The 15,246-nt window shown below is 43.8% G+C and overlaps 1 protein-coding gene across 1 annotated transcript; it reads right to left on the bottom strand.

The window, feature by feature from the left end:
• On the bottom strand, nucleotides 1–14,375 carry LOC135410109 (uncharacterized). The gene is made up of 2 exons (XM_064646452.1): nucleotides 13,699–14,375; nucleotides 1–11,597 (listed from the first exon to the last, which is right to left on the bottom strand). The coding sequence occupies exons 1-2, from the start codon at nucleotides 13,731–13,733 to the stop codon at nucleotides 6,947–6,949; spliced, it is 4,686 nt and encodes a 1,561-aa protein (XP_064502522.1). The 5' UTR covers nucleotides 13,734–14,375; the 3' UTR covers nucleotides 1–6,946.
• Between the last annotated feature and the right edge of the window lie 871 nt (nucleotides 14,376–15,246).

Here is a 15,246-nt window from a genome sequence, read left to right as displayed (position 1 = left end):
TTATTATTTTAATCTTCTCAACACACAAGTAAGACTCAATGGTACAAATAAGGAACCCATCTAAGAAGGAAAACAGTTTTATTAAGAAATCTGTATGGTATGACAATGGTACAGACTTTCCTGTTATATGATGTGTGTAATTTAAAAGAGTTAATAAAGAAGATGTCTTTTGGGGATTTCTGGTCTTCTGAATAAGTGTCCTGAAGCTTGGAGACAGTTAAAGTTGAGATACATTTGGTGGGACCTTATTTGGGTGTTTAGATCACCGCTGTCGGCACCATTCCCATTCCTCAGAAGAATGAAAGATCTCAGTAACTGGGTTAGCAATCCAGAACTGCCATTTGAGAGTCCATTGTATCGGTACGAACCCCAAGGAGCACGAGGATTTCACTCTGATGGTGTAACTTGACTGAACACAGTTATTTCTTGATAAGGATGGACTGGTTCTACAGTGTCCAAGAGTTTCTTTCTTAGATTCCTTCCAGAAGTCCTGGGGGTCACAGCAATGGGAAGGACTCACCTTCTTTTTAGATTGCATCTCAACCAGCAACTGCAGCAACTACCATTGTGCAGGCCAAAGAAGTTGTGTGATCTGCAGAAAGTGGTTGCAATTCCTTGTGGCAAAAGCAACCTGCACTGGCTGCTTTCACCTACAGAGCTGCAGTGAGCTGGCCAGTCCTTGCACACCAATTCTTTTGTTCACATCCTTTTCTTTTTTAGATGCTGGGGCCAGGAGGTACCTAGGAAACTCTCATGTATTTCAGAAACCTGGGGCAATTTATTTAGAAGGCACTTTGGTTGCCTAACATGAGGCATCTTGCGAAAGAATCTTGATTTTTAGAGAGCAAATGCTGAGCAGTGCTTATTTCTCAGGTAACAGAGATTTACTTTAGTCTTCCAGAGAAATCCCCCACTCCCAAATCCATAAAGATCCCTAGTTATCACTTTTCAGGTTTCTCTGGTCACCCAGACAAACTTCTTCTGGATGATGTCCAGTGCTTACCAGCACAGGAATAAGGGAATAAATGGTTTCCTAAATGTCCTTGCTATTCCTGCCAGTATTCCTACGTTTTCTCTGCTTTCCTCACTGCTTGCCTGCAGCCTGCTTTACAAATTCAACCATTAGGTGGGGCTTTTCTACTGTCAGCAGCCCACAGATTTCCTCTGTGGTATCTCGGGCCTGGGGGGGATGTTGTATAGTCCCTGTGTGCTGGGATATGAAGTCTTTTGTGTTATCTTTAGTGTTTTCTTCCATTACCAGCTCCACTGACATCCGAAAGAGTACAACGGGGAAAACCTGAGTCAAATTGTGCAACTTAAGGTCGTGGTCTCCGTCTTTTTTGTCATGTGTGATGTGTTAAAAGGTTATCCAAATGAAGAAGATGCTGATAAATTGCTAAGTTATGTCACAGTTCAGAGCCAAATGTATGCATTTGTTAATTTTTTTATTTCATTTGAAAAATTTGGAATCAGACAGCACTACAGGGACAACTGTTTCTTCCTGGTTATGAGGTCTGGAAGAAAGTAGTGACATATTTTTTAACTTTGCAGTGGACCACCTGCACCTCATGGTACAGCACTAGCCTCAGTTCTTCTACAGGCTAAGCCTTCACAGGGTTTAGGATACTTCTGCTGGGAATAGCTATGCTTTATGTGCCCTCTTTTAATTTGAAAAAAAAATCAAGGAGAAGCTCTTTATTATACTTATATGGAGACAATGCTCATCCAGCACGGCTTAGCAGCCCTTTCAGAGCTGGGGTGGGAGAGGAAGCTCTCCCATGAGTCTTCTGACCTCTCCTAGCACCTGAAGCCCCAGAAATATAGGCATCACATTTTCTTTGTGAAACTTCTGGAGAAAGTGGTGGTCTCTTTGCAAAGCTGGGACTCTGGAGCCTGGGTTTGTCCCACTCAGCCCCAAGAGCCTTAAGACTGCATTGCCATAGGAGATGGAGGGAGAGCAAGGTGCATCCAGTGGGCAGTTGACCTAGTTCTGAGTTTGGGGACCAAAGGCAGAGATTAGTCCTTCAGTCAGAAATCTGGGAGGATGTGTGGGGCTGTTGGAGATGATGAGCACTTGTTTAACACTGTGAAGGGGACTGTACTGTCACACTGATGTGCCAGTTGCTCAGGTCCAAGTTTGACTATCTGAATCACCCCAGACCAATCCTTTTGTGATTTCCATATTACTAAGCCCATCTGAGAGGTGTCCTGCCAATGTGGAGTGCTAGGGGTTATTTGACCTAATTAGAGAGGACATAAAAAGTGAAGGACTTTACTGATGGCTGCTACTGGGAGCCTGCCTGGCTTCTCTGTTGCCAGCCTCTACCCCACCACTAACCACTGAGGTCCCCTCAAACCTGCTTCTTCAGGTGGGACCCTTCAGGTGCCCCAGTTCCAGCTCAGAGTCTGGACTCCCCTTAAATGACTCTTTTATTCGGGCTTTCAAAAACCCCTGGAAAACTGCATTTTGGAGACTCCAAAGAAATGGACTATGCCCAGGGCAATAATACTGTCATTAATCTAATTCTCTCTCCATGAGTGTCTAATTCTGTAAGAATGTGAAATTTCAAAATATGTCATCACAGAAGAGGAACCTTGAAAAACCTTGTCTACCTGTCTTTATTTGTCCTGTGCCTGGCCTGGTTTTGATTGTCTGCATCTACAGCTAAGCCAGGGCTTTAAGGAATAATTAATAAAACTGGCAAAAAAAAATCCTGCTTCATCTAGTGCAGGCTAAGGATCTCATCCCTTCAGTGACCTTGAGAAATGCATATTAGTAAAGCAAAGGGCTGTAGTATGGAGAAGGAACAGAACTGTACACCCATTTTCCAAAACCACAAAAGCCAAGAGATGTGCAGGCACAAGCATCAAAAGTATCTGTTATTACATCAGACAAATTGAAGTAGTGGCTGGGAGGACTCCCTTCACTGCCTCTTCTGTGATGGCATGAGAGATGTACCTAAAGGGTAGCAGAGGCACAAAAAATCTGTGAAGGACTACTAGAGACTGGGAATGAAACTGTTTTCTGTTGTGGTGTCTCCCTTGTCAAGGGTCTCATTAAGTTTGAGCCTGGCCATTTGCACACGTGGCACAGCTGGCACAGATGAACATATCACTCCTTGAACTCTTTTTTCTTTCTGAAATACTAATTTCTGGCATTTCTTTGCTTATCACCAGTGCTAAATTTCCTGCCTGCATGGTCTGGAGTGGCTTGCTGAATGCAAAGCACACCAGTCTTCTACTTCTCTGCTAGCCATCACCACTCAAATTTGTATGGCCTTGCTCTCTTCTTTCCTGGAAGATTAAACATGTTAACTCCCAAAATGAAGCAACTTCCTTAAGTGAGACATTACCCTTAAGGATGCATTTAATGCAAATCTCTGTCATGCTTTAAGCGCACTTTGGGGAGGGTCAGTTGACTTGGATGGATACTTTGTCTTACCAGCAGAGATTAAGGCATGAGGCAACCTAAAAGCTAACCCCCACAAGTTGACTCTGCCTGACTTATCCTGAACACAGGATGCTGCATCTTGGTCTGCTAGTGTTGCATGTCTGTTTAGAAAAACAAACATGGCAGGCATAAATTGAAAGACTTAGAGGCCTCCTGGTGCCCAAGGACTAGCTCTGCTGGGAGGCACCTGCTTAATATTTGGCTAACTTTCTGGCAGAGACAAGAACTCCTTTCATTTGTTAGACAGTAGTATTCTTTCCAGGTGTGAATAAGGGGCAACGTCCCTGCCATTTCTTTTAAAAGGTTAGAAAAAGATTAAAATGGTTTCTAATACGAATGATTAAATTCTAATAAGAACTATTAAAACTCCTTCTATGATAAGGTGACCTGTTTAGTGGATAAGGGAAAGGCTGTGGATGTGGTCTAACTAGACTTTAATAAAGCCTTTGACACCATTTCCCATGCATTGTCCTGGAAGAACTGGCTGCTCATGGCTTGGACAGCTTGCTGTTTGCTGGCTAGAAAAATGGCTGGATGGCCAGGCCGAGAGGATGGGGGTGAATGGAGTTAAATCTGGCTGGTGGACAGTCACTGGTGGGGTTCCCCAGGGCTCAGCAGAAGGTCTGGTCCAGTTTAATACCTTTATCAATGATCTGGATGAGGGGATTGAGCCCACTCTTAGTTTGGAGATGACTCCAAGTTGGGCAGGAGTCTTGATCTGCTGGAGAGTAGGAAGGCTCTGCAAAGAGATCTGGACAGGCTGGATCAATGAGCTGAGGTGAATTGTATGAGGTTCAACAGGGCAAAGTGCTGGGTCATACCCTTGGGTCACAGTAACCCCCTGCAGCTCTGCAGTCTTGGAGAAGAGCAGTTGGAAATCTGCCTGGTGGAAAAGAACCCTTGGAGTGCTGGTTGACAGAAGCTGAACATGAGCCAGCAGTGTGCCCAGGTGGCCAAGAAGGCCAGTGGCATCGTGGTCTGTATCAGGAATAGCGTGGCCAGCAGGACCAGGGCAGTGATTGTCTCCCTGCACTCAGCACTGGTGAGGCTGCACCTCAAATCCTGTGTTTAGTTCTGGGCCTCTCACTACAAGAAGGATATTGAGGTGCTGGAGCATGTTCAGAGAAAGGCAACAGAGCTGGGGAAGGGTCTGGAGCACAAGTCTTATGAGGAGTGGCTGAGGGAGCTGGGTTGTTTAGCCTGGAGAAAAGGAGCCTGAGGAGGGACCTTAGTGCTCTCTATAGCTATCTCAAAGGAGGTCGTAGACAGGTGGGGGCTGGTTTCCTTTCCCAAGTAAAAGTGATAGGACAAAGAAAATGGGCTCAAGTTGCATCAAGAGAGATTTAGATTGCCTATTAGGAAAAATTTCTTCACCAAAATGGGTGTCAGGCATTGGGACAGGCTGCCCAGGGAAATACTGGAGTCATTATCTCTGGAAGTGTTCAAAAAACATGTGGATGTGATGCTTAGGTACATGTTTTACTGGTGGAATTGGCAGTGCTGGGTTAATGGTTGGACATGATGGTCTTAGAAATCTTTTCCAACCACAACAGTTCTGTGATTCTCCTGTGCTGGCAGGAGAAGCCAGCTAATAGAGAATTTATTACTCAAGTTTGGCACAAAATGCTCTATGCTGTAAGGACTTTTCTCAAATGGGAAATGAAATCATGGGCAATAAAAAGGAAATTATGGTTTAGGTTTAGTACCAAGTGGCCTTTATGGTTGCCAGTCCATAAAAGCTTGGTGGGTGAAATACACCTTTGTGTGGAAGGGCAGTCTTGTATCTTCAATAAAATTAATTTTATTTTTTGAGGGCTGGTGTGATATACAATTATGATTTTAATTTTTTGCCCCTCCAGATGCCAGAAAGCCTAATTCTTGATGTGTTGTAAAGGAAAAAGAAATCAAAGTTTAAGCCTCCTCAGTGGTCAGGAGAAACAATATTCACGTCCCCACTTCATCCCAGCAGTGTCCCCGACCAGGCCAGCCCAGTTGTCACGTATGTGACTCATGTGCATTGTGCTGGCAATAGGGTTTGATCTCAGCTTGCTGCCAGCCTGTTCTTGTCCTCATTCTCTTGCTGGCAGTGGGTCGGGGCATTCTGCCAACCTGGGCTGGAGGAACAGCCAGCCCTCGGCTGCACAGTGTGGTCATGGAGAGCATCTTAAAAATTAAAGGGAAGTCACTGCCTTGGGGAAGCAGGACCTTGTTTGTATAAACTCTCTCTGGGTATCTCTGCAACTTCCTGAAGGTGGATCCTTAGGATGTGGCTTTAGGGTTCCTCCACAGTAAGTTTTAACATGAATGTGTGGCTACAATGCTAAGCTAAACTTGTGTATGGGCGAGTTGATGCTGTAGGACATTCTGTCTGTCATAGCTTTATTGAGACACCCAAGGCAGCAACCCCACCCTCACTTCTCCAAAACAACGTTCATCACACACGAACTTTGTGCAGAAGTCGCTATCACTGTAAACACAAAAAATCATACCCCATTAATAGGATTCAGTGAGACTGGCTGCTTTTTACTGCTCTGTTCCACATTGCATTGTAAAATAAACACTTCCTAAGACTTTTGATGTAAGCTGAGGCACCTGCCTCACATCTGTGTGCCCCAGGATTTGGAGTGGGACAGATGTCCCAGGAGGAGCTGAACTGCCATGGCAAAGTGTTCAGCCTGTCTGGCTTACCTTGTCCTCATGGCCTTTCAGCCTTGAGCTTTTCTGAGCTCTTATGCTTGTTGCATATTCATCTGGATTAATTAAGAACCCCTTCAAATGGTGTACCTTTGCAACAATAATGCACGCAGTGTATGGGGGAAGCGCAAATAGCTTCAGAGGAGGTTAAATCACTATTTTTCCAATATTAATATTAATGAGGCTGAACATTTGCATTTGCGGTAAATCCTCTTGTAGCATAAGTGTCCTTTTAGGATTTCTATGCAGATAAATGAAGCATTCCCCTCCTTCCCTCACTACTTCTGCTAACAGCATCACTCAGTGCAGCAATAGATCAACAGTTTCTGCTAATCTGTGAAAAGGCAGAGTTTAGAACAAGCACTTTTTGACATAATTAAAGCTACACTGCCTACCACTATTCCGTGAAGAAGTACTAGCAGAGTTTCATTGGAACAAGTAAATACAAATAGAGTTCAGCCTGAACAGTTGTCTTTGTTACAAACAAAGCCCATTAGTTAGCAAGGAGAGTCTGAGACAGGGATGAATTCACGCTGATCTCAAAGCCCTCCTCATATTTAATTTATAAACTGATGATTAATTCAGTGATTAGCTAATTCACTTGCAGTGATTAATTTAATTCATGTCTTTGGGCTAATGTTTAAGAAAGGAAAAAAGCCCAGCTCGAATAGATGCACATCAATGTCCTTGTGATTAAAAAATGATAATATAATGCCCTAAAGAAAAAAGAAGAAAAGAAAGATCAAGAGAATTGGTGACATGATGAGTTGTAAGTTCTTGCCTAAGCTGTAGCTGTAATTTTTAGCTGTGATGTTTAAATGTGTCAGTTACTCTAATGATCAATGGTTTGAAAGCCGAATCTAAGGGTCCTTCACTGTAGCTTTCCACTGTGTATTTTGAGAATGGCATTGCTTTAGAGCAGTCCTCCAGCTCTGCTTTTTTCTCACTTGTTTTGCCAGCTGCCTGCCAGCTCCCCTCCCTTTCAGCCGCATCTTTCTCATGCTTCACCAAAGTCTTTGATGAGAGCGCTGTGTATTTCTTATATCCAGGCTGCTTTTTTCTATTTCCAACAGGATTTTCCTCATCTTCTGATGCAACATGAAATGATGAGGATGATTTGGGGGACTTCTCTGTATTAGACAAACTGGTCTTTTTTAGGACAGTACTGCTTTTACAATTTATACCTTTGCTTGGCAATGGAGCTTGATAACTCGTGAAATCACCTACAGGGCCCACCTCTCCTAAGCCATCATTGCTGTAGTTCTCTGATTGAGCTGAAGAGCCTAGCTGGTATTTCTCTCTTCTCTCAGGTTCACTCTTCTTTTCTGGACTGCCAGTTTTATACAGTGGTTTTTCATCATGTACTGGTGGCAGTTGCTCTTTTTTGGCTGTGACATTATTTTCTTGAGGCTTCACCAGCAAATTTGAGTATGGGGACTGACACATCCCAGAACTTGGATCTTTGCTTTTATCTTTTACAGCATTTGCATCAGGCTTTGTAAAACTTTTGGATCCAGTGTTTGGGTTTTTTCCTCCTTGAATATTTTTCTCAGATAATTTACTTGAAGGAGGTAACTGACGGTTCCCAGAACACTGGTATTTATCATCCTCTTTTACAGTCTTTTCTTCATATGACCTGGTGGCCTCTGCTGGTGGTGTCTTTTGCTTCCTCTGTCCTGAAGAGCTTTTTTCTTGAGGCTTCAGCAGTTTGTTTGAAGAAGATGGCTTCTCAGAATTTGGATCTCCTTGTTTTTCTTTCACAGCAGTAGTACCAGGCTTGTTAAAACCTGAAGAAGCTGATGTTTGTTTCTTTTGTTCTGCGGTATTATTTTCTTGAGGCTTAACCAATGTTTCTGATGATATTGATGGGTACTTCCTGGAAATTAGAAATTTGTCCTTCTCTTTTGCAGTATTTGTATCAGGTATTGGAAAATCTTCAAATCTCATTTGCTGTTTGTCTCCTCCTGGAATATTTTCCTCATGCATTTCTGATTTTCTTGATGGAGGTAGCTGGTGCTTCCCATAAAGCTGGTGCTTGTTATCCTCTTTTAGTACCTTCATTTCAGGTGATCCAGTGTCTTCTGCTGTTGGTGTCTTTTGCTTCCTCTCTCCTGAAGAGCTTCTGTCTTGACGATTTGTCACTTTATATGAAGAAGGTGACTGAAGCTTCTCAGAGGTTTGTTTAGTCTCTTTTTTGTCCAATTTAGTTTCAAGCTTTACAAAGTCACCTGGTGGCATCTGTTTCTTTGTCTCTAGGGAGGTATTGTCCTCATCAGTGGTCTTGTTGTTGTGTCTTGATGTATTTCTTGGTGGCATTGAGTAATTGTTGAAGTTTGACTTGATGTTTTTTAGCCCTGCACTGTCATTCGCACGTTTTGTTGGTTCATCTGATGAGGCCAGGGGGCTTTTCCCATTACTGCAACAGATGTTTTCATCTCCTGTCATATCATGTTCGTGTTTTACAAAATCTCTTGAAGGTGCTAGATGCTCCAAACTCTGTCCAGTATTTTTCACTCCTTGAATGTTGGTATCATTTTCTGATGAAGGTAACTGGGATGTTTGAGGTCTGTGAGCATTATTCTCCTTTGGAAAATCATTATGATCTACAGTATCATTTGGTGTGAATACTTGTTCCTGCTCAAATTTATGCAAGATATGTCTCTCGTCTTTCTCCTCTGTCTCCATCCTATCACTGTCATACTTCATGTCATCATCTGATGAGAAGAGCTTATCCCTTGTATGTTCAGATATCTTATTTCTACTTTTTGCATGCTTCTTTTGGTCTGAGACCAATTCAATTGATGAAGAAATGGGGCTCTCTTCCAGCATATCACATTCTTGCTTTTGGGTATCATCTGAAGTTGGTATTTGGTTCATCTCCAAGGGTAATAGGGGCTTTCTTGCTAGTGTTGTTTTATTTTCATGTTTTCCTGGCTTCTTGGTTGAAAGTGAAAGACAGTTCTCAAAGCTTTGACAGGTATTTGTCTCTTTTTCTGTAGAGTTTTCATTTTCTGTTGCATGATTTGGGGACAGTGCTTGGTTCTTAAAATCACATGTAGTTTTCTTCTCCACCATTGTGTCATTCCCATGGTTTGTCACCTCATCTGAAGGGTGCGGTGAATGCTTCTCACAGCCATGGCTGGCATGCTCATGTCCCATATCACCAGCTCCCTGTCTTACCAGATTAATAGGTGGAAGTGCTGGAGGATTTCGAAGAGTGTGATGGATACTTTGTCCTGCAATCCCACTCATTGATATTGATAAAGGGACTGACAAGGGTGACTGCCATGCCTCAGAGTCAGGCCAGGGCATCTCATCTGCAGTGGCCTCTTCATGTTCAATGAAAGATTCAGACGGCTTGTGACAGGTCTCCAGGTCAGTCAAGGTACTCCTGTGCAGGGCTTGATTGTTTGCATGATTCAACATTTCACTGGTTGAAGATAATTTATCCTTCCCAAAATCTTCTTCTGTGATACAGAAACTGTGCTTCACAAGGTCACCTGGCAAAGGACTTTGTGTCTTTTCCAAAGGAGGAGATATGTACTCTTCTTCTGCAGCACCAGGCTTCAGAACCTGATTCTCATTTGAGGAGAGTGTGGATGTGTTCTGATTTGCATCTGGATTTGATATATCCACATTGGAACTATCGAAGTTATTTTGTGGGCTAAAAGTTAGTTGAGGAGGCTGTGTCTGTGTGGCTTTGGATTCATTTTGCATTTGGCTGTTGGGTGTTTTATTCTCCTCCTCTTCCTCTATATTTGAGACATTGCTATCATTTTTGCTAGAAGTAGAGGACATTTTGTCTTCACTGTGAAATTTTGCTCCTTCTTTGGCTTCCTCAGAACATTTACCTCTTAAATCCAGTGCCTCTTTTTGGACTATTGGTGGCTTTTTGCCAGAAGCTGGTATAAGGACAGCTAGATGTCCATTGTCCATTGTCGACTCAACTTCGCAAGATGCTTGAACTCCTGGAGAGTGAAATGGCGGGATGTTTTCCAGTGCTTTCTGCTCTGGAAAATATTTTGGGCCTGTAAAGAAAGGATCCTTTTCTGGCTCTTTGAGCTCTGTGTCATCTTCCTCTGAACTGTAGACATACATAGTTATTTCAGGAATCTCTCCTGGTTTAGTATCCTGAGGACTTTGTTCATGGGATCTCTCAGCTGTGCCAGAGTAAGGCAGGTCAGGAGGTGGGCTGTTTTCCTTAACATATTGCAGAGCATTGGTAATCCCTGATAGTGAAGATGTGTCAGGAGCAGCTAGGGTGTTATTCCTGTCACAGTCTAGGCTACATTCAGATAAGGGAGGAATGCAGTCTGCAAGAGCTTTGTTTTTATGAGTAGTAGAAGAGTTATCTAGAACAGGATGAAAGTTGGGTCCTTGTTTTGCAGAATCTATTTTTGTCTCAGCACAGTCCTTTGCATCTGACACGGCCTCCAGTGCCACTGGTAATTCCTCTTTGTCCTCCCTGTCCTGTGCTGCATTTGCCAGTGTTTTGTTCTCGCCATGGTCTCTGCTGGACTCCTCCTTTTCCTTCAGCAGTGTGTCGTGACCAAAAGGCTGCTTTGTGGCATTATTTTTTGACCAGCTCCAAGGACGGTTAATTTTGGTAGCCATACTGAGTCTGGGCACTGGGACCATGGAGCACACTAAATTTTGGGACTCTGGACTCTTTATACCTGTGGCTGTCATTGCTGCCATGCGCAGCACTCTGACCTCAGGCTTATGAATAGCTTTTCTGCTTGGGAAATTTTTTGTCTTTTTCTCGCCTTTGCACAAGAGTGATGCTTTCACCTCTGCAGCCGAGCAGAGAGCGCTTTGTTCAAACTGCTCCTTCAGTTTGGACAGGACTGAACTCCTGTTAACTATTTTTGGCAAGCCGCTATTTGTCCCCTTCTTTTTCCATCTGGGAGACTTCTCCTTGTCTTCTTTTTCTTCAGCAGCTAAAAATTTCTTCAGAATGTTCTTCACTGTGTTTTTTCCAGTTGTGCTGCTCCACCTGGCCCTCTCGCTGGGTGCTGTGTCTGCATCCTCCCCCACTGCTTTTCCATCTCCCTTCCTGTCTCTGTTTCTGTCCAGCTTGTTACCAGCCCTGCTCACCCACAGCTTTTCTTTAATGACCAGTTTGCCAACTTCTCTTCTCTTCTTGGTGTACGGCTCACGATTGCTGTTCAGAAACCTGGACCGCAACAGCTGAAATCTGGTTGGATGCTGAGCCCTGATTGGACCTGGACATGGCTGGTTATAACTCTCCTTGTTTTCTTTACCTTCTGCCCATTTTGTCCTCTTGTTGCTGATTTGCAGATCGCCAGCTGCGAGCTCGGTGACGTACAGCAGCAGGCTGCTGAGAACAGCAAAGGCCCCTTGCTCTGTTGCCATCCTATTGAGCTTCTTCTTCAGCACCAAAGGGTCTATGAGCATCTTGTCATCTCTGCAGAAGGGTGTGCTCTTGATGCTGTGCAAAAGAAAATATGAATGTCTTTTCAAGTCATCAACATTGTCATTACTTTCTTATTTTGCTTTAATGACATGCTGCCACGCATGAAATGGAAAAGAAAATGCTTTAATTTAGGACTTCTCAAGAGAATTGATGTTAGTGGTCTGTTAAAAAGCATGCAAAGTGCTTGACAAGCTTCATGAGGTGTGGTGTAGCAGGAGTGTCAGGGCTTCACACCATCCCACACAGCACTGTCAGCTCTTTCTTCTGTGTTTTGTGGGTAGCAGAAGCACTTAGGGGAGCAAGCAATCCTAATCAGGGTCACTGCATCTCTTCTGTGCCACTCCTCACTCATTTAGTATTACCATGTCCTAAAATGAGGGCAACATTGAAGGTGTTTTTCTATCCTGCTAGGTAAAATGTAGGCAAATGAGAATGCAGCTAGCAGGAAACCATGGTTCTGTTTCTGGTTTATAAAAATAGACCCCAACCATTAAAACAAAATATCAAGGCAGAGAGGCACAAATGTGCCACTGATGGTTTTTGCTACTGGTACAGGTTAGAAGTCAGCAGGTACCTCTCCTGAATTAAAAAAACTGCCACAGGGTTTGTGTAATTTGATTTTTGGTAGCATTCAAATCCCACATGAGGAATATGCTCTTGTATCTGGTTTGTGAAGGGTATCACCACAACAACCACCCTGGCAAGGTCCCTTAACTACAGCTCCCTTTAATCTGGTGGAAGAAGGACGGTATGTTGGACCTTTGCTTGAGTTTGAAGAATCAGGCCCTTGGACAGCTGGGGATTTAGGCAATGCTTTAATTGGTGTGGATCAGTTACTAAATAAAATACTGAACTCAGCACAAAAGCAGGAGCTTGAAGTCAATAACAATAGATGGGTCTAGGAGGGAAAAATCAAGAGGTGTCAGCTTTCTGACACCATGAAAAGCTGGAAGGTTACTTCACCATGCAGTGAAATAGCTTCATGCACAGAATGCAGCCTGCATACCAGGAGGGGATTAATTTTTATGAGCAGAAGTGGAATAAAAATTGTTTAAATTAAGCCCACATGTAAAAAATGAAGAAAGGCTGCCTAAAGAGGCTCATGCTTTAGGGAGTGTCAGCCTCAGAAGGCTGGGGAAGACCCAGCTGTGCCCCAGCAGCTGGTACCTCATGGGCTGTGAAAGAAATTGGACCCGGCCCCCCACTGCAATATTATGGAGACTTTTTGCAAAGTGTAGGGCTGGTTCTTGTCCAGTTGGGTTGTGACATTTGGATTCCACTTGGCTGCATTTCAAGTGCACATATTGAAAATTACATCCCTCAGCAGGGGGATGAAGTTGCCATCTTGAATGGAAGAAGGTCTATTTATAATGACTTTGTAGGTATTTTTAAAGGCCAATAAAAGAAAAAAGTGTGACAACTGGTCCATGTCTAATATGACAGACAATACCTTGTAGGTTTTGATTGAGAATAACCACATTTCAGCATAGCACAGGTGGTATCATCCACCCTTTCCCTTATCGAATTTACCTCAGTCAAGGAGGCAAGGCTTCTGCCATTTGTAACAGCCATGGCAATTTTCAGAATAAACAAAGAACCAGAATTCAGAGTATAATTGGCTAAAAATATACTGGTTCATTCTCCCTCATATAGCCAGTCTGCTGATATTTTAACTGAAAACTTGCCATGGCAGAAGACCACTCCTCTCCTCCCTAACTAGCATCTGATGTATTCAGAAAAACATGTGGGGCCATCAACCAGTGTGCCTTAGGGTCATCTCTGATCTCTCAGAACAGCAATGGAATCAGATGCCCTGCTTACCCCTCCCTTCTGGACTGCTTTGGATACTATAAATGGCCACGGTAAAATACAGACTGGTCCTGCTTTCAGTGAGGTCAGCATAGAAAAACTACTATTGATTGTGAAGGGAAGAAGATCCCTCTCTGCTAGGAATATTCACAGTAATTAATCACGTATGAGCTATAAAATTCAAACAACTTCATTAAAAAATACTACTAAGTGAGCTCTGTTCAGGTTCCTTTTCCATGTTAGAGTGTTATTATAGGATGGCATCTGAAATGTAGCATTTGTGGGAATACTGCATTGCCTTAAGTACCAACACATGTTGCATGGGTTGAGTGTTTGATCCATATTCACCAGCCAGCAGCAGAAAATGAACAAACAGCTATGACACCTATTTAGGGCATCTGCAGTTCTTCCAGGATGACGTCACCTGCAAATGAGCATCGTGACTATGTAAATCTAAAAATCATTCTGTGCAAGGGCAGTCCTACAATGATACTAAATTCTGAGACCACCAGAGAAAATGGAGGTAGTGATGAGTCTGCTTTGACCCAGACTCCCTCAGGGAAGAAGGGCCAAGTCAGAGTTTTCTCATGTTTGTGAGCATCACCACCATTCTCACAGGCCCAGATATCATCTCTAATTTTTCTTCACCACCTTTTCCCAAGTTGCATCCTGCTGTTCTTAAACTATGTGACTTATTAATGAAATATAATCACCCCTATATCAGCTACAGATAGCCAGTTCTAGTCCCAGCTGGGAGGACCTGTACAGGTAGCCCCTATGCACAGGGGGAACCACACACCAGCAGAAGTCACTTCCCAGTGATGTGAGCTATGCCAGATGACAAGGCAGATACTTGGGCTCCTTCTGGATGCTGCAAAATGGTCTAAAGTGGGCTTAGCTTCCTTGCCCCTCTTCCCCCCTAGAGATATTGGTTTTCACTGTTTTTAATGTGCGTAATGTGCCTCAACGTGCTGCTGGTTTATGGAAGTGCCACTGCATGGTTTTCAGTCATGAGACAAGGCCACCTCAAAAATTTTCCTGTCTTCTTGGCCCACAAATAATTAAGATGTATGAACAGGCTGTTTAGTTATTTATTTATAGGTTCTTTGGGGACACTTATCATGAGCAGCAGAGTGGCAACAGCCTGATATGCTAATGGGCAGCAGTGCAACCCTATCCCGCTGGCTGGCCTGTCCCAGAGAAACGTCTGCAGTGGATACCCCTGCACCCTGGAGCAGAGGAGAGCTGATGTGCCATGGTGAAGGGAGAGGAGCTGGCACCCTCCTCCAGCCCACTCCGCACCTTCCTGCACCAGCGTACTCCTGCCTTTCCACTCTGTTGGGTCCAGAGGCTACCGAGTAGTGGTAGATGGTGGCATTTGCTAAAAGGATATGACTGCAGGACTCTCTGGTTTACTGTCTCTGGCGTGGAGAGAAGGCCCTGTCTCTTGACCCTGAATTACCTGTTAAACACCTGATCATCTTTTTACACACTCTGGCACCCTGAAGGACTAGATGTTGCAAGGACAGTGGCATGGGAAGGAGGAGACAGCACTGTGGAGACTTTGTCAAAAGACAGGAAAAAGATTAGAAAACACTGTCCAACTTGCAGAAGTGGTCAGAGATTGATGGATTGCTCTGCCTCACTCTGGGTAGACTCTGGGGAAATGGCCATGAGCTGGAGTGTGCAAGGTGCTGCATCCTGTAGGCCCCCTCATCCCTGGGCGTCCCATCACTACCTGTTTCTGTGTGGTGTTTGGTCCAACAACTTGCCCCCAGATAAGGAAGGCAACTGGAAGCAGATCTGCCTCCTCAAACCAACACACAGGCCTTTAGAGTGTTTTCAGTGGAATGAT

Source organism: Pseudopipra pipra, chromosome 2, assembly GCF_036250125.1.
Source record: "Pseudopipra pipra isolate bDixPip1 chromosome 2, bDixPip1.hap1, whole genome shotgun sequence".
NCBI lineage: Eukaryota > Metazoa > Chordata > Aves > Passeriformes > Pipridae > Pseudopipra > Pseudopipra pipra.
The sequence above is the reverse complement of the archived record's forward strand: the minus strand, read 5'-3'. Positions and strand labels throughout refer to the sequence as shown.